The sequence below is a fragment of the Anabrus simplex genome, chromosome 3 (genome assembly GCF_040414725.1).
Source record: "Anabrus simplex isolate iqAnaSimp1 chromosome 3, ASM4041472v1, whole genome shotgun sequence".
NCBI lineage: Eukaryota > Metazoa > Arthropoda > Insecta > Orthoptera > Tettigoniidae > Anabrus > Anabrus simplex.
This window is the reverse complement of record NC_090267.1, coordinates 128,185,029-128,205,302: the sequence shown is the minus strand read 5'-3', so window position 1 is coordinate 128,205,302 and position 20,274 is coordinate 128,185,029. Positions and strand designations below refer to the sequence as shown.

General features: G+C 41.2%; 1 protein-coding gene across 1 annotated transcript; it reads left to right on the top strand.

The window, feature by feature from the left end:
* The first annotated feature begins 17,599 nt into the window (after positions 1–17,599).
* On the top strand, positions 17,600–18,391 carry LOC136866690 (histidine-rich glycoprotein-like). The gene has a single exon (XM_067143803.2). It carries the CDS (start codon positions 17,600–17,602, stop codon positions 18,389–18,391), a length of 792 nt encoding a protein of 263 aa, XP_066999904.2.
* Positions 18,392–20,274: the final 1,883 nt, after the last annotated feature.

Below are 20,274 nucleotides of genomic sequence, written 5' to 3'. Positions count from 1 at the left end.
TCATTGTTATCATATGTAAATTTTATTACTTCTTTGGCCTTAGTCTCCTCCTCTATCTCGACATCATCCTTGTAACCAACAATCTTTACTTACTGCTGACTGAATACTTCTGCCTTTTGAAGATCCTCACATACACACTCCCCTTGTTCATTAATTATTCCTGGAATGTCCTTCCTGGAACCTGTTTCTGCCTTAAAATACCTACCCTTCCATTTTTCACTAAAATTTGTATGACTGCCAATTATGCTTGCCATCATGTTATTCTCAGCTGCCTTCTTTGCTAGATAAGTCTTCGTGTATAAGCGAGCCATATCTAATAAATGACGATCGTTTAATATTCTACTTAGGTGTTAAGAGGTAGGTATTAAATACTTTTTATTCTTACAACAATGACAGGTGTGGTGTGCGAACTAGAGTCTGCCGATTAATTACCGGTAGATCATGTTAGTTTCAAAAATAAGTTTCCTAGAAGGAAACCATTATTTAATTTCAACGATTGCAAATGTTAAAACAAGCTCTTAAGTCTCTAGGCTTTTTCAATCGTGAAATTACCAGCCTTTCTCCCCAGGTGTAGCAGCGGGATCAACTGACGAGCTTGCTGCTGCACTGGGGCGAAACGCTGGTAATTTCATGTTAGTTTGTTTCACGATATTTTGCTCAGGGGAACAAATTTTACTTTCGACTTCGGAAGGCAAGCATCCCTACTAGAACTTAATAATATGGGTTTTTGTGGCATCTTTTCTGATCGCACTGGTGGAAAGAGGCAGATACAACTCTCTCCAATCCATTGAAGTCTAGTGTCCTATTTCAAGGACAGTTCTTTGATCCTTCTTATTAATTTTAAAAATGTCATATAGTGAAATATTTATGCATTGTTTTGTTACTACTATTTGCTTTAGGTCGCACCGACACAGATAAATCTTATGGCGACGATGGGAGAGGAAAGGCCTAGGAATGGGAAGGAAGCGGCCATGGCCTTTATTAAGGTACAGCCCCAGCATTTGTGTGGTGTGAAAATGGGAAACCACGGACAACCATCTTCAGGGCTGCCGACAGTGGGGTTCGAACCCACTATCGCCCGGATGTGAGCTCACAGCTGCGCGCCCCTAACCGCACGGCCAAGTCGCCCGGTGGTTCAGGTACAAAGGCGTCTTGGATGGTGTTAAAAGACAGTGTTACAGTCAAACAAATCATTACCGACACAGAACTTCGTTTCTCACACCTACACCGTATGGTCCAATACAGCTGTTATGTGTGGATCTTCAATATTATTCCCCACTTTAACACTGGAGTTACTCTGAACTAAGCTCACCGGACAAAAAATTAATCACCCCTGGAGAAATCATTACAGGCATCATTTATATACCACGTAACTCCGCCTCTGTACTCGATAACCGCCTGGATTCGGTTAAGAAGTGAGTCCATAAGGTTGTGCAGGTAAGTCGTATCCGGGTTAAGTCACTCGCTGAGGATTTGATCACGCAGTTCCACTAAATTGAGGGAATGCTGATGTCGGATGTCGGTGTTTTACCCGTTCTTCCGAAATGTTTCATAGATTTTCATCGGGGTTCAAGCCAGATGATTTTGCATGCCAATTCTGATGTAATAGGGTGGAGGAGTGTTCATAAAACTAGTCACATATGCGTCCAGCCCGATGAACTTCGCTCTTGTCATCTTGAAAATTCGGAGTATCAATAGCATACTCATAATGCAGATGTTGACTGAACGGCAACACCTGATCGTCCAGGTCATAGACCCACCTCCGGCTTGAACCTGACCTTGCACTATCCAGGATGAAATGTTTCATTTGGCCTGCGGTGCACTCGACGGCGTGCGTCATTGCAATTCAGGCAAAATCGTGACTCGTAAGACCACATTACATGCCACCAGTGAGTGAGCTATTGTGCACGTTCCATGATTTCGAGCTCGTTGAATATCCGCAGCTTTATGTGCCTGTGTAAGCAATGGCCTCTTGCAAGGTGACCGACTTCAAATGTTCATTGCATTCAGTGCCTCTTCGCTAACAGGTTGGGATGGACCTTCATTCACTGACTGCAGAAATTCCTGTCGGGTTTGGAAGCGATTTCGATTCACAAACGCGTCTCCTGTCCCTTTCAGACAGGATCTTTTTCCGACCACAATTTTGACGTGTTTCGTGGACACGTGTAGTACACTACTGCTTGTAGACAATTTGAATAGTTTGCTGCAAAACACCACCGTATGGCCATGGGTACGCCCAAACACGATTGCACCTTTTTACTACTCGGTCACATCCTTACATCTACCCAAGTTGACGTACGCTGTCCGCTTGAAATATATATCAGTGTATCACTGATTGCTCCTACCTTATACTCATACAGAAGCAGTGCGCTTGCGGTTGAGCATAAGACTCATTCGTTGCGCCATGTGTACCGGCTTCATGATCCAACTCTGCGTGTGCACTAGGGTGAGTAATATTTTGTCTGGTGAGCTTATTACTACACCCTTGTTTCCGAACGAGCTGATGGCATGTTCTAGTTGTTCATAGAACTCCTCTATCTCTTCATCCGGTGCGGCAGCAGTCGGAGCATAAACCTGGATAATGTTGATGGTGCAGTGCGAAGTATTCTGCTTGATGGTGATTATTGTGTCATTGATGGGTTTGTAATCAGAACTGTATTGTTCAGACATTCAGGAACCACAACAACGACACCATTACGACGCATGTTGTCATTTTCCAAAATATACACAGACCGAGCTCGATAGCTGCAGTCGCTTAAGTGCGGCCAGTATCCAGTAATCGGGAGATAGTGGGTTCGAGCCCCACTGTCGGCAGCCCTGAAGATGGTTTTCCGTGGTTTCCCATTTTCACACCAGGCAAATGCCGGGGCTGTACCTTAATTAAGTCCACGGCTGCTTCCTTCCACTTCCTAGGCCTTTCCTATCCCATCGTCGCCATAAGACATATCTGTGTCGGTGTGACGTAAAGCAAATAGCAAAAAAAAAAAAAAAAATACACAGTACTCCTCCCTGGGTTGCAAAATGGCCTCAACCTTTCCAGTGAGTTTCACTGGGTCCAATATCCAAACCAAGTGATCGCATCTCCTTCTCGATGACTGCGAGTTTTCATGGCTGCATAAGGCCACGAATATTCCATGTTTCTATCTTTCTAATAGTTCGCAAAGAGAGCTCCCGTCTCTTGACATAGTGGCTTTTCCCAGCACTATTCCCCACCCCGACCCTCGCAGATCCGCCCGGGGGACTTCAATATCCGGATAATTTAGAACTCAACAAAGCCATGAGGTTGACAAGGGAAAAATATCAGAGTCGTTTCCCGTTGCCTTCCACCAGCGTTGCCAATCGTACGGTTTGAACGGGTTTCAGTTCTCTATGTACAGTGTACGGTTCGAATAATGTCAAAACGTACGCGTTTATACGGTTCTTCAGAAGTTTTAAATGAATATTTTTTATTATTTTTATGCAAAATGTATTTTTTCGTCTCCTGTTTGAATATACCTCCTTCCATGGAAATGTATGAGGTTGGCTGTATTTCTCTAGGGGATGCCCAAGCTTTGAATGTTGTGGTTCACCTCTGAGCTGGATTCAGAATATCCAATTGTGCGTCTGTATAATCTGACATGTGGGACTTTCTGTCTCACTCTGTTTCCGGGATTACCCTACTTCAGACTTTATCAAATGTGGATCCCTTAGTTCTATACATTAGGTTCACAGTCATACTCTTGAATCAGCTCACACCGAGCTCCGTCAATCGGGTGAGCTTACCACGTATTAATTATGCTAGTAAATTATACTGAATAAATAAAAAAAGCGTTCACTTCTGATTCCGAAAGTGAAGCAGGTCTTTCGCCAACCTCCCTCCCCCCCCCCCCCAAAAAAAAACCTTTCTGTTAAAACACACAGAGGGAGAAACAAAAGTACAGGGAGTCGTGTGAGAGTATAGAAGAGTACAACAAATTGTTGCGTCCTGATCCAACATGTTAGTGTAGGGCAAAGAGTAAGGTTTGTAACGTGATATTTGTCTCGGAATTAAGTAATATTAAAGAAAAAGTCCATTAAAAACATGAAGGCTGTTTTGAACAAAGAGACTAACGTAGTGAGTGTTCAGTAATTAGCACACAGTGCAGAAATAAAACTCTCGAGGTTTTTCGCGGAACTCAATATACCGTTTAGAACCATGGACCACCGAGCTCGATAGCTGCAGTCGCTTAAGTGCGGCCAGTATCCAGTATTCGGGGGATAGTAGATTCGAACCCCACTGTCGGCAGCCCTGAAAATGGTTTTCCGTGGTTTCCCATTTTCACACCAGGCAAATGCTGGGTCTGTACATTAAGGCCACGGCCGCTTCCTTCCCACTCCTAGACCTTCCCTGTCCCATCGTCGCCATAAGACCTATCTGTGTCGGTGCGACGTACAGCAACTAGCAGAAAAACAAGAACCATGGACCATTTACAGGACGTATCAAAATAGGTATTTCCTATTCCTATTTGATGTGATTGCTGTTTACTATTATTGCACACACTCTATGAATTTTAGTGTATTTTGGTGAAAATCAGCACTGTACTGTTTTATGTTAAAGAATACGGTTTATTTATAATTTCTGTATGGTTTTTCAATTTTTGGAGATTGCCAACGCTGCCTGCCACTGACCTCCACATCCTGTCGGCCCACCGACACAGTTTTCAGCTGGGGTTGGATACCCAAACTTCCACAGGGTTACTCGGCTTAGTGGAGAAATGAGGTGAGAGAGGTAAAGGGAACTCCCTTGACTAGTTCTTGTTTTTACATTTCAACCCAATTTTTCGCCATTTGAGGCTAATGTATATCTTTTGCTATTTGTTTATGTCAGAGACAAATCATAAGGCGACGATGGGATAGGTACGGTCTAGGACTGGAAAGGGAGTGACGGTGGCTTTAATAAAATTATATTTGTCTGGAGTGAAGATAGTTGAGCCCCCTGTCTCTCGAATGCAAGCTGACAGTTGCGTGGCCCAAAACGCGCACCCAACTCGCTCGGTGATGAATATTTTAACTAACTAACCGTATATGCGAGATTATTCGCATTTATACGTTTTAATGACAGAATCAAAACCTGTACAAATTACAAAATTCAGCTGCATTCCTCTTGAATGCGTTCCGGATGCTCACACAGTGATGGGATTAAATTAGCCAAAACATTCCACTTAATGAAGCAAATGCCGTGTCACTAGTAATGACGTAAAGGGAATACATGTCTGTAGCACAATCAAACCTCGTATTTCCATTGTAAATGTTGAGATCAATCTTTGTTTAACATCCTATGACATTTTAAATTGTTTTGCTAATATCTTGTCATTCTGCGGGTGGCGGACATCGTGTTTACAATAAAAGGGTTTTAACGCGCACGTCACTAAATTATTATGCCATTTACATAGAAATCAACTGGCAGCATGAAACAGACACATAATATCATAACACTGACCATTTCATCACACTTTCATTTAATTTCATGTTTGTTGTGCTGTAGATAATTCGCAGTTCTCAAACAGGAACAGGTTACTTTTGTTATTTCACAGCGAGATAGTTGCACTGTACGGGTATCTATTTTTTTGCTAGTTGCTTTACGTCGCACCGACACAGATAGGTCTTATGGCGACGATAGGACTGGAAAGGGATAAGAGTGGGAAGGAAGCGGCCGTAGCCTTAATTAAGGTACAGCCCCAGCATTCGCCTGGTGTGAAAATGGGAAACCACGGAAAACCATTTTCAGGGTTGCCGACAGTGGGGTTCGAACCTACTATCTCCCGAATACTGGATACTGGCCGCACTTAAGCGACTGCAGCTATCGAGCTCGGTCTGTACGGGTATCGTGTAGTGATAAGCTTAGATTTGAGAGATCGTGAGTTCGAGTACCACGGTTGGCAGTTCTGAAGTTATTTTATATAGTTTCCAATACTTCTTTCTGCTTCGTCTCGGCCGGCTGTGGACCACGTTATTTCAACCGTTTGCATCCTTGAGCTTCAATTCTTTCTCAGTATTACCACATTCGCTTTCTGTGAGCCTCCTTTCATTCATCACTCCACTTCTTATCTATTGACAGCTTCGGCTGTTCTTGGAACCGTTGGTATTCTCGAACTTTCTTCTGGAGAGGAACACGTTTCTGGATGTTTCCATGTGTGATCCCTATTTTTTGTAGGTCTTTTTCAACTTCGGTGAAGTAGGGTCCCTTGGCTTTCTTGTTTACAAAGTAGTAACTCACCTGTCTGGCCCTGCGGTGTAGGGGGAAACGCGTCCGCCTGTCGCCCGGCGGCCCCGGGTTCGATTTCCGGCCAGGTCGGGTGTTTTTAATTGTAAATAATTAATATCCTTGGCCTGGGGACTGGGTGTTTGTGTCGTACTTAATGTTACTTTCCTCAATTCAACACTATACACTTCCGCAATTCCAATTACACGCAAGTTCGTATCACATGGTGCCAGTAGGGGCAAAAGGTCAACAGGGGTCGACACCACGAACAAATATCATTAAGGAAATAGTAACTCACGGCTTGGAATCCAAAGCCATCTGTAGCTCTGATACTTCAATTTTAGTGGCGTTTCTTGCCAATCGGCGTGTTATCTGTCCATTCTTAACTATTCAAATATTGTGAGAAATCATCTATATAAATAAAATTGTAGGGGTCCGCTGTCTGTAATTTCGCTTGTTTTGCCAATTTTTCAGATATGTATCCGTTTTAGGTCAACTCAAGACCGAAATGGTGGTTTTTATTTTTCGTGTCTGTCTGTTTATCTGTTTGTCTGCTTGTTCCACCATCACGGCGAAACGGTTGGATAGATCTCAACCAAACTTCATATTTAGAGCATACTCATCCGGAGGAAGGTTTCCATATACATATCATTTTAAAATCTTTGAACAGACGGGGGTTTATAGGAAAACCAGAACGGTTTTCCTCCATTTTCTTTTATACTATTGATTTTCTGTAAATTCCGTGGACCATGTGTGAAACGCATCTTCATTATAAACAAATTTCGTTATGTTCATAATATACATTACTCTTCAAATGACGGAGAAATTTACTATTTTCTGCGGGTATCATGCTCTGCATTGAGTGACCGACAGACCGACAACGAACCTACAGGTTACCATGGCAACGTCTCTGACTGCATGCCAGCAGGGAAGTAACGTATTGCCATTTTCCTCATCATGCCTTTAAATTCGTGGTTGTTACTGGGGTAGAAGGCAAGAGAGGCGTCATTCGGCCATTCTGCGGGATTTTGGCGGAATATCATTGGAGCTTATAATCGTCCTCGAATAGGTTAAGTAATAACACCATTAGTCATCTTCTTATCGGTTTACCTAAGAATCCCTGCGCCTAAATTTCTCCTCTGTTACCGCTTTCTTATATCCATAACTCAAACCAGCATAATTTATTGAGGGGCATTTGATTTTCCAATACATTCACTTGGTATTTACATATTTGTCGTCATCCGGGTATGCTCAGTTATAATCCATTTTCTATTAATGTCAGCTTTCTTAACTGTATTATTTTCTTCCTTAATCACAACGTATGTATGCGAGTGTTAATCCCGAAAGATGGACACTCTTTTCTTTGAGGAAATATTCTAAGCTATGTAAATGTATAACTTTTGGCCCTGGCCTTTCATTTTGGAGAGATCTACAACTTTGGTCCTGGAAAATATCGAAATATGATGCAATTTTAACGACGGTGCAGACCTTCGTTTCGGGATAATTGGTGCTAATCGGTAGGTCGTATCACAAATCAGAAAGCACATTTCATTTTGGAGAGATCTACAACTTTATTCCAATGAATTTTTTTAGTATTTTTATCCCTTATACGTTAAATAGAGCTGTATTTCTCGATTTCGTGTTAATTTTATACACGTATATGTTATCATTTGGCACACTTATAGGAAAGAGAGAATCATGACATTTTGCACGCGCATTGACATGACCAGTAGCCATGTGATAGATTCTGTCACATGAGTATCGAAAATATAAAGTAGTATATGAAAACTGTACAAAATTTCACCCCATTCAATGACTCTAAGTCAATCAAAGGATACATGTAGGAGATACGAGAAGATATCATGGGACCAGCCATGTAGAACACTGAACGAGGCGTCTGATGGTGAAGTCCGTTTGTAAATATGTCGTACACTTTCAAAGCAGTAACTCACGAAATACAGGTCTGCATTGCTAGACGTGTCCATGCTTATCTGTATAAAGTTCTGGGGGTCCGCTGTCTGTAATTTCGTTTGTTTTGCCAATCTTTGAGATATTTATCCGTTTTAGGTCAACTCAAGACCGAATCGGTGGTTTTTATTTTTCGTGTCTGTTTGTCTGTTTGTCTGTCTGTTTGTCTGTATGTCTGTTTGTTCCACCTTCACGGCGAAACGGCTGGATAGATCTCAACCAAACTTCATTTTTAAATTTATTCATCCCGAGGAAGGTTTCGATATGCATATCATATTAAAATCTTTGAATAGACGGTGGATTTATAGGAAACCAGAACGGTTTTCCTACATTTTCTCTTATATGAATAAGAAAATAGGGCAATGGGTAAGCTACTACGACCAGCATAGTGATAGAATTATTGTCGTCAAGATAGACACCAAACCAATGCCCACCACAATAGTGCAGGTCTATATGCCTACTAGTTCAGCGGATGATGAAGAATTCGAAAGAGTATATGAGGAGATAGAAAATTTAATACAATATGTAAAAGGTGACGGGAATCTAATTGTGATGGGAGACTGGAATGCAGTGGTAGGCCAAGGAAGAGAAGGTAGTACAGTAGGAGAATTTGGATTGGGACAAAGGAACGAAAGAGGAAGTCGGCTGGTTGAATTCTGCACTGATCATAATTTAGTCCTTACCAATACTTGGTTCAAACACCACAAACGGCGGCTGTATACGTGGTGGACGAGACCTGGGGACACTGGAAGGTATCAAATATACTTCATTATGATTAGGCAGAGATTCAGAAATCAGGTGTTGGATTGCAAAACCTTCCCAGGAGCAGACGTGGACTCTGACCACAACTTGTTGGTCATGAAATTCCACCTAAAGTTGAAGAAATTGAAGAAAGGAAAGAATGCAAAAAGATGGGATCTAGACAAGTTGAAAGAAAAGAGTGTGAGGGATTGTTTCAACGAACATGTTGCACAAGGACTAAATGAAAAGGCTGAAGGAAACACTATAGAGGAAGAGTGGAGAGTCATGAAAAATGAAGTCAGTAGGGCTGCTGAAGAAATGTTTGGAAGGAAGAGAATCAGTGGATAACTCAGGAGATACTAGACCTGATTGATGAACGACGAAAATACAAGAATGCTAGAAATGAAGAGGACAGAAAAGAATACAGGCGATTAAAGAATCAAGTGGATAGAAAGTGCAAGGTTGCTAAGGAAGAATGGCTGAAGGAGAAGTGCAAGGATGTCGAAGGCTGTATGACCCTGGGAAAGGTAGATGCTGCATACAGGAAAATCAAGGAAACCTTTGGAGAAAGGAAATCTAGGTGTATGAATATTAAGAGCTCAGATGGAAAGCCACTTCTAGGGAAAGAAGACTAAGCAGAAAGATGGCAGGAACATATCCAACAGTTGTATCAAGGTAAAGATGTAGATAATTTGGTTCTGGAACATCAAGAGGTTGTTGTTGCTGATGAAATGAGGGACCCAATTTTGAGGTCAGAGTTTGACATAGCTGTGAGTGACCTAAATAGGAACATGGCACCTGGAATTGATGATATTCCCTCTGAATTACTGACTGCCTTATTAGAAACCAGCATGGCAAGGTTATTTCATTTAGTGTGCAAGATGTATGAGACAGGAGAAGTCCCATCCGATTTTCGGCAGAATGTTTTTATACCTATTCCTAAGAAAGCCAGTGCTGACAGGTGTGAAAACTACCGCACCATTAGTTTAGTATCTCATGCCTGAAAAATTTTAACACGTATTTTTTACATAAGAATGGAAAAACAAGTTGAAACTGAGTTGGTAGAAGATCAATTTGGCTTCAGAAGAAACGTAGGAACACGTGAAGCAATCCTGACTTTACGTCTGATCTTAGAGGATCGAATCAAGAAGGACAAGCCCACTTACATGGCATTCGTAGATCTAGAAAAGGCATTCGATAATGTTGATTGGACCAAGCTATTTATGATTCTGAAGATGATAGGGATCCGATACTGAGAACGAAGAATTATCTACAATCTGTATAAAAATCAGTCTGCAGTGATAACAATCGAGGGCTTTGAAAAAGAAGCAGCAATCCAGAAGGGCGTGAGGCCAGGCTGAAGTTTGTCTCCTGTCCTTTTCAATGTTTATATAGAACAGGCAGTAAAGGAAATCAAAGAGAAATTTGGAAAGGGAATCACAGTCCAAAGAGAGGAAATCAAAACCTTGAGATTTGTTATTTTATCTGAGACTGCAGAAGATCTCGAGAAGTTGCTGAATGGTATGGATGAAGTCTTGGGTAAGGAGTACAAGATGAAAATAAATAAGTCCAAAACAAAAGTAATGGAGTGCAGTCAAACGAAGGCAGGTGATGTAGGAAATATTAGATTAGGAAATGAAGTCTTAAAGGAAGTAGATGAATATTGTTACTTGGGTAGTAAAATAACTAACGATGGCAGAAGTAAGGAGGACATAAAATGCAGACTAGCACAAGCAAGGAAGAGCTTTCTTAAGAAAATAAATTAGCTTACTTCAAACATTGATATCGGAATTAGAAAGATGTTTTTGAAGACTTTCGTGTGGAGCGTGGCATTGTATGGAAGTGAAACATGGACGATAACTAGCTCAGAAAGAAAGAGAATAGAAGCTTTTGAAATGTGGTGTTACAGAAAAATGCTGAAGGTGAGATGGATAGATCGAATCACGAAAGAAGAGATACTGAATCGAATTGGTGAGAGGAGATCGATTTCGCTAAATTTGACGAGAAGAAGGGATAGAATTATAGGACACATCTTAAGACACCCAGGACTTGTTCAGTTGGTTTTTGAAGGAAGTGTAGGTGGTAAGAACGGTAGGGGTAGACCAAGGTATGAATATGACAAGCAGATTAGAGCAGATGTAGGATGCAATAGTTACGTAGAAATGAAAAGGTTAGCTCAGGATAGGGTGGCATGGAGCGCTGCATCAAACCAGTCTATGGACTGATGACTCAAACAACAACAACAACAACAACAACACTATTGATTTTCTGTTAACTCCGTGGACCGTATGTGAAACGCATCTTCATTGTAAACAACTTTTCTTTATGCTCATAATTTACATTACTCTTCAAATGACGGAGAAATTTACTATTTTCTGCGGGTATCATGCTCTGCATCGAATGATCGACAGACCGACAACGAACTTACAGGTTACCATGGCAACGTCTCTGACTGCATGCCAGCAGGGAAGTAACGTATTGCCATTTTTCTCATCATGCCTTTAAATTCGTGGTTGTTTCTTGGGTAGAAGGCAATAGAGGCGTCAATCAGCCATTCTGCGGCATATTGGCGGAATATCGTTGGTGGTTATAACCGTCCTCGAATAGCTCAAGTAATAACACCATTACTCATCTTCTTATCTGTTTACCTAAGAATCCCTGCGCCTAAATTTCTTCTCTGTTACCGCTTTCTTATACACATAACTCACACCAGCATAATTTATTGAGGGGCATTTGATTTTCCAATAGATTCACTTAGTATTTACATATTTGTCGTCATCCGGCTATCCTCAGTTATAATCCATTTTCTATTAATGTCAGCTTTGTTAGATGTATTATTTTGCTTCCTTAATTACTCCGTTTGTATGCGAGTTATAATCCCGAAAGCTGGACACTCTTTGAGGAAATATTCCAAGCTATGCAAATGTATAACTTTTGGCCCCGGAAAATATCGAAATATGGATGCAACTTTAACGATGGTGCAGACCTTCGTTTCGGGATAATTGGTGGCTAATCGCAAGTCGTATCACATTTCAGAAAGCACAATTGCCTTTCATTTTGGAGAGATCTTCAACTTTGGTCCTATGACTTTTTGTCGTATTTCTATCCCTTATACGTTAAACTGAGCTTTATTTCTCGATTTCGTGTTAATTTTGTACTTTTACACGTATGTTATCATTTGGCACACTTATAGGAAAGATGGAATCACGACATTCGGCTCGCAAATTTTATGATTCTATCTGTCACATGAGTATCAAAACTATAAAGTAGTATGTGAAAACTGTACAAAATTTCACCCCATTCATCGACTCTAACTCTATCAAACCATACATATAGGAGATAAGAGAAGACGTCATGGGACCTAACATGTAGAACACTGAACGAGTCGCCTGATGGTGAAGTCCGTTTGTAGGTGCAATTTAATATAGTCTTACACACTGCATTTACAGTAATTATAAATAAATCCGTATGCAATATAGAATACCGTTGCGAAGCTATGTAAATGTACAACTCTTGGCCCGGCATAGCTATAGACCAAACTTGGTGAAAATATGACTTACTACCGGACAGGACAACCCTAGAAACACTATGAGAGGGATTAAAATGAAAGTGTAACCGAAAATAACTGATATTGGTGTCGATCTATAGTTTTAAGGGTCGCTGAAATTAACTGTGACACTGTACAGCCCCCACAGGCATGGGAGTGAGAAGGTATGAAAAAAGGAAACGTTCAATGTGCCGAGATTATGGATATACAAGTATATGTGTATTTTCCAACATAGTCCTCAATCAAACTTGGTAGACTTATGACTTGCTATTTGGACGAAAGTACTGTGGGGATAAGACACCCTTAAAACACTTAGGGCGGGGGTGGAAATGGTGTTAAGTATAAAAATAATAGAAAACGTCCAATATTAATGTAGAATATAGAGTGTTCGGTGTCGCTGAAATTAATAGTGACTCTCCGAATGTCCTTTAAGTCCATGTTCAGCCACCATCGGCAGGGCGGTAAGAAGGGGTGATTAATAAAATATCCAAAATGACCGAGATTACGTACGAATGTTTTTATGTTCCAGCATGGTTCTCAACCAAATTGGTACACATATAACTTGCTATACGGAAAAATAATTGTGGTGCGAGACAAGCCTATCACCCCTATGGGAAGGTGTAAAATGTAAATTTAATTAAAAAAGACCGATATCAATATCGAATCCATAGTTTACTGCGTCGCTGAGATGAACTATGACACGCTGGGTGCTTTTTAAGTAATAGATCAAGCCCTATTTGGATTGGATGTTAGAAAGGGACGAAAAAGAATGTTAAAAATGACCGAGATATGGATGTATAAGTGTATGTTGCAGAACACCTTTTAGCCACACTTGGTAGACATATGACTCGAGCCGGGATGAGTGGTTCAGACGGTTGAGGCACTGGTCTTCTGACCCCAACTTGGCAGGTTCGATCCTGGTTCAGTCCGGTGGTATTTGAAAGTGCTCAAATACGTCAACCTCGTGTCGGTAGATTTACTGACACGTAAAAGAACTCCTGCGGGACTAAATTCCGGCACCTCAGCTTCTCCGAAAATCGTCAAAGTAGTTAGTTGGACGAAAAAACAATATTATTGTTCATATGACTTGTAAAATCTACAACCTGTTTACAGTCATTCGAGCGGATCAGGAATGGAATTAATAAAGACCCATCTAGTGCGAGGATAGGAATTGTGCCGGCTGCCGAAGCCTATCGCACTTATCTTGGGCAATGATTAATGACTGACAGATGAAATGAAATGTTACTGTAGAGTGTTGCTAGAATGAAAGACGACAGGGAAACTGGAGTACCCGGAGGAAAACCTCTCGTCTTCAATTTGTCCAGCACATGTAGTGGCCAGATGTGAACTACGGAACCCAGCAGTTAATGGACAGTACGCTGCCGTCTGAGCCACGGAGGCTACACTTATGACTTACTATCTGAAAAAAGTAATGCTGTATCGTTAAAGGCACCCCTATACACTTTAACATTCGTGACTGTCACGTACGTCCCACAACTTACATACTTCCTCCTCATGGGTAGGCTATTAAGAGTGCTTCGGCTTCAGACTTAATCTCTTCATGAGTTGACCAATGTCTCTTCTTGCAGCACGATGGCATTATTTTTCTAATATTCATTTTACGTCACACTGACTTAGAGGAGTCGTATGACGATGGAATAAGACAGAGCTGGGGTTGGAAAGGAGCAATCATGGACTAAAGGTGCAGCCACAGCATTTGCTTTGTGTGAAAATGAGAATTCACAGAAAACCATCTTGAGGTCTGCCGACTATGGAGGTTCAAACCCACCATCTTCCGAACCCAAGCTAACAGCTACATGGCCTAAACCGCGTAGCTAACTGGCTCGGCAAGATATTATTCAAGGTCAAGCTTCGGTACTCAGGACGTGGTCTCTCTAATTTGTCCTATTTTGTAAAACCTTACTTCCTTCCTCCCTTTCTCTCTTTCTTTCTTTCTTTCTTTCTTTCTTTCTTGGTACGTAAAAGAACTCCTGCGAGACAAAATTTCGGCACACTGGTGACTCTGGAAACCGTGAAAGTAGAAAAAGAACATAAAACGAACAATGACACTGTTGTACAAAACAAGTCATATTTCTGGAGGAATAATGTGTGATTCTTACGGACATTTTAACGTTGAATTTAAATCTGGTTTTAGTTTCGTAGATCAGGGATTGTCCGCCTCTGTGGTGTAGTGGTTAGCGTGATTAGCTGCCACCCCCGGAGGTCCGGGTTCGATTCCCGGCTCTGCCACGAAATTTGAAAAGTGGTATGAGGGCTGGAACGGGGTCCACTCAGCCTCGGGAGGTCAACTGAGTAGAGGTTGGTTCGATTCCCACCTCAGCCATCCTCGAAGTGGTTTTCCGTGGTTTCCCACTTCACCTCCAGGCGAATGCCGGGATGGTACCTAACTTAAGGCCACGGCCGCTTCCTTCCCTCATTCTTACCTATCCCTTCCAATCTTCCCATCCCCCTACAAGGCCCCTGTTCACCATAGCAGGTGAGGCCGCCTGGGCGAGGTACTGGTCATACTCCCCAGTTGTATCCCCCGACCAAGAGTCTGAAGCTCCAGGACACTGTCCTTGTGGCGGTAGAGGTGGGATACCTCGCTGAGTCCGAGGGAAAAGCCAAACCTGAAGGGTAAACAGATGATGATGATGATGACATCAGGGATTGTTTAAGAGTAATCCAGTTATTAATTTCTTTTAATATTTTCAAATCATTATATATAGCTTTAATTTAGAGTCATGTTCACACTGACAGAAATTCAGTAACAGAAGGTGATAGTTCAAGTGCTCACATAATGTTCTCACTTTTTAACAGTCATTCACAGGAATGATTATAAATGGTTATAAAAAATGGAAAATATGGACAGAAATTTGCCAACATAAAGTTCCATGTCTATTTTCTTCCTTTTTCATTGAGCATCCTTATAATCGGCTAACATAATGGGCATCCATTTCCTCCATACCGTTTCTCCATGACAGCTATGTTCTCATGAAAATTTTCTCCATGCTCATCTGATATATCACTACAACTCTCGGGAAAGAAGTCTAGATGCGAGTCCATGAAACGTACTTTCAAGGAAATATTGCATCCTAAATGTTCATAAGCTGCCTCTGTGGATCAGCGGTAGAGTGTCGGCCTCCGGATCCTAAGATAGCGGGTTCAAACCCGGCAGAGGTAGTCGGATTTTTGAAGGGCGGAAAAAAGTCCATTCGACACTCCCTGTCGTACGGTGTCGGCATGTAAACAATCTCTGGTGACACATTTGGTGTTTACCCGACAAAATTCATTAAATCTCAGCCATAGACGCCCAAGAGAGTTTCGGTTTACTCGGTCTGCCATCTAGTGGGGGCCTAGAGTAAAACGGAACGTCGAAACTGACGAGCAGACAGCCAGATGGCGTCAAATTGAAATGTCTGCACACGGTAGCTGAGGCCATACGATTATTATTATTATTATTATTATTATTATAAGCGTTTATAATTTCTTTCACAACCTCTTTATATTCAGGGTCTCTTCTACTTCCAAGGATGTTTTGTGTTACTTTCTTGAAACATACCCAGGCTCGTTTTTCGTTGTCAGACATATAGACATATCGAATGCAAATACAAAATAAGAGAATATTGACAGAATTACTCACTTGGTATATCTGAAGAAGCCAATTAAATTAATTTTAAATTGGTAGAAATCTTTTCATTCTCACTGTGATTTTGAAATTATATGCCACACTATCGGAACAATAACATGAATGCCTGAAGAAGAATCAGATATAGTAAAGTTAATGTTTCCAACTATTTAACTTTTTAAATAAAAGTAACAAATTTGCAGCGAACAATGTTACCACATATGATATACATGTTCAGATTAATGGAAAACTATCCCTGACAGCGCAATTCTGATTTCAGAATTGAACTTAGCAATGTAAATTCCTTTAGAATTTCTTATTTTCATCGCAGAAAAAGAACCTTTGTAGAACAGTGTTATTTGTTTTACGAAAGAACCGACTTAGAAAAGTCTTATAGGGACGGTGGGATAGGATCATGCAAGAATAAGGCCAGGGTAGAGGATGGTTGCCTAGTTGTACTCCCTCTTAAAACAATAATCACCACCACCACCAACAAGGCTAGGGCTGCGAAGTTAGCCTATGCTCAGATATACGCCCAACATTTGCTTTTATTTGTCGTGTTTATGCCGAGCAGCTTCATCTATCCTTTTCGTTATGAGGGAATATATTTTCATTGATCAACATTTAAATTAGGCATAGCTATGTTTTAAAAAATGAATTTAGTTTCTTCTCATACCTTACTACAACTTTCGAGTCGTTATTGAGAGTACTCACATCTCTAAGATGGTTACTTAGATTTTAACCCCTCATACTAAACTTCCAAGTTCATATATACATAGTACATGTATTAAGAGGTACATTGAGAATTCTTTAGTCTGACATAGAATTTACCATGAAGTTCGGTTCAATGGAACGGTTTCTGACTTGCCAATATTAAAGTGCTGTTTCTAGGTCTTGACCGAAAATTTCCATCACCATCTATTATGCAACGTTTCATGCCCCAATTCCTCCCTGTTACGTATCCCGTTGGATTTAGTCCAGTAACTTCACCGCTAGTGCGGCGAGACTCTGTTAGGGGAAGTGCCCAAGTGAAACATAGGAATCCTTTTTTTCTTTGCTCACCACTGCAGTGTAACAAGGTAATTAATTAATTCTTCGGTTCAAAAAGCACGCCTAAAATATTTGCGGACCGAGCTACTTTAATTGTATCGTCAGATATTACACGAAACTTTTATTTGTCGTGTTTATGTTGAGCAGCTTCAGCTTCTAACAAGTTGCATGTTAAAAAAGTGAAAGCGTTCGTTCCAGTGAAGTGAGAAAAAGGAAAACCTAAAATGTTTCTTCACTTAGGGAGAATGGAGAAACAGGTATACCAATCGCACACTTCAACAGCCACAAGAGTACAAGGTGTAAAAATAAAACACTGAGAATAGTGGTGACAACAGCAAAATTGCGCTGTATGCTTTGTTTCCCACCAGAGTAGAAAATCCAATCATATAAATACCGACGGGGCTCACTGACAAAGCATCATTCACTTGAGTTCTCTTGTCTTACAATGGCTGTCAACAGCTGTAGGACTCTCCTATTCTTGCTTGGAACTGTGTTCCTTGTACAGCTCCTAAGTGTTAGCGATGCCCGAGACATCAGGCGTCGTGATCTTGGCGACTTAGAAGCAGCAGCGTCGCACAAGCATTACGAGAAGGGTGGTGGCGAAGAGCACCACGCAGACCATCATTCCAGCCACGGCAGCAAAGGAGATAAGGGATACAAGGGCTACCATGAACATGAGAAGGGCCACAAGGGCCATCATGACAAAGAGGGCCATTCCGGGCACTACAGTGACCATGGCGGTCATAAGAAGAGCCACCACGATGAAGGAGGATACTACGGCGAGCATCACCACGGAGAAAAGGGCCAGAAAGGACATAAATACGGAGAAAAGGGACACTTCAACAAGGGTCACAGCACTAAGGGACATCATGAAATTCACAAGCTCGATGAGTACGGAAAGAAGAAGGAATTCTACGATGAGCACCATGACGAGGGACACCATGGTAAGCATGGTGGATACTATCACGAGCACGACAGCAAGAAGGGCGGTCACCACAAGGGCGGACACCACCACAGTGGATACCATCACGACGACCACGGCAAGAAGGGACACCACGAGAAGGGCAGCCACTACCACGACCACAAGGGACACAAGGGCGCTGGAGGACACGAATCTCACCACAAGCACCACTCCGACTACGCAAAGAAGGGCGGTCACTCCGACCACAAGGACTGGGGCTTCAGCTCTGGTGGTGGTGGCGGCGGCGGCGGTGGTGGTGGACACTATCACGGCTAAGCTACTGCGCGTCTTTGAACCAACTACCAGTCTCTCTATTTCACGACAGGTGGTTCATATAATGACGAAATTGCGGCAACCAAAATTTTCTTTGTTCATAAATACGTTCTTCATTACATTTTGTTACAGATTATCATGAACAACTCTATCAGAGTTTCAAAAACCAATGGACCACTTTCGATCACAAAACTTTAAGCAATTTCAACAACAGTACTTTTTAAGATCATGGACGATGGCATTCATATGTACATTTTGTTAACAATATTTCGCGAATGACTTGCAGTATCCGCTACTTATACCTACTACTCTATACGTTGGATCCAATCATTAATTTATTTCTCAGTTGAGTTTTATTGTTGTCTGTTATTTTTTACGATTGTTATGTGTCTTGTACATTGTATATTTTATGTCTACTATGCATGGAATGGCCAATAAATTTGACCTTATTAATAATGATTTGCCAATTTCTTTGTGAATTCCTTCCCATCTTGATTATGAATTTATCAACAACAAAACAGTCTGATTTCTATCTGCATAAGAATATACTGAAACCTAAAAGTACAGTAAGAAGTTTCCGAGATCTATTTTACCAGCTTTTCATGACCCTTACCTTTCCTGTACTTACATGCCCAATATTCAGCAGTACTAAATACATCCAACTCAGGATTCGCAGAAACAGTTCGTAACTTTAGGAAAGAACCAACAGGAAACAGAGAAAATATTTCAAAGAATATGTTCTCCAGAATGAATATTATGAGTTTACCTATTTCGGTCGAAACGGAGAGGGACTAGCAATGTATAGTCGCTGAAGAAAATAATGTGCTCATGGTGTTGTTTATGTACTTTGCATATAATATTTTGTTAAACTTAATTTTTATCAAAATATATTTCATTTCCTATGTAAATGCAAACGCTGTGGATACCCACAACATTATATATATAGGTTTATTTGTTTCTGAGGAAAGTGTACCTGCGAGGATCTTGTACAATACCATGTGGTCATTCTCTTTTTTGAGCGACTGTACTTATATGGACGGAAATACTCCAGGGAAATGTTGAATGGAGTCCTTTGAACTGCCAAATATACCAAGAATTTAACACAAGATGAATGAGACTGGTGAATGACAGGCTATGAAATACGCTGAACATTAACACTGCAACATTTCGCTGAGGCAAAGAGAACTTCAATTTTGTTGTCGGCACACCTCCTAAAACAAAGACCGACCATCAATACTTCACATCACATCCTGCACGGTTGCTAGGTAACATCACGTCTCACATTCTGTAAGGCTTTTTTTTACAAGTTGTTTACGTCGCACCGATACAGATATGTCTTATGGCGACGGTGGGACAGGAAAGGTCTACGAATGGGAAGGAAGCGGCCGTGGCCTTATTAAGGTACAGCCCCAGCATTTGCCTGGTGTGAAAATGGGAAAACCATCTTCAGGAATGCTAACAGTGGGGTTCGAACCCAATATATCCAGAATACTGTATAGCTACTTTAAGATGTCCCACAACCATAAGACATATTTATGTAAAAAAAGTACATGTTAGTGGTATCTTTCGTAATAAAATATTTTTTGGTACTCTTTAATATCAAATCAGAACCTGGATGTTATCCCAGATAAGTCCATAATATAATATAGGAGGAGCCGACCCCAAATGAAATGAGATGAAAGCTAGATCAAAAGGAAGAAACCTGTTTAATATGAATTGCGCAATACACACTTTGTCTATAAATTTGCGCAATTCTACGCGTTATGCTAGGGAAGTGACAGGCATCGTTTAGAGGAATTTGTGCATAAATATTATGATTTAAACCACCCTGTTCCTCGGATGAAAAGTCAGTGAAGTGGCCTTCGGTTCAGAGGGCTCCAGGTTCG

What these genes read in the sequence shown, in the direction of transcription:
- LOC136866690 (XM_067143803.2), top strand. Translation starts at nt 17,600, where the DNA reads ATGGCTGTCAACAGCTGTAGGACTCTCCTATTCTTGCTTGGAACTGTG.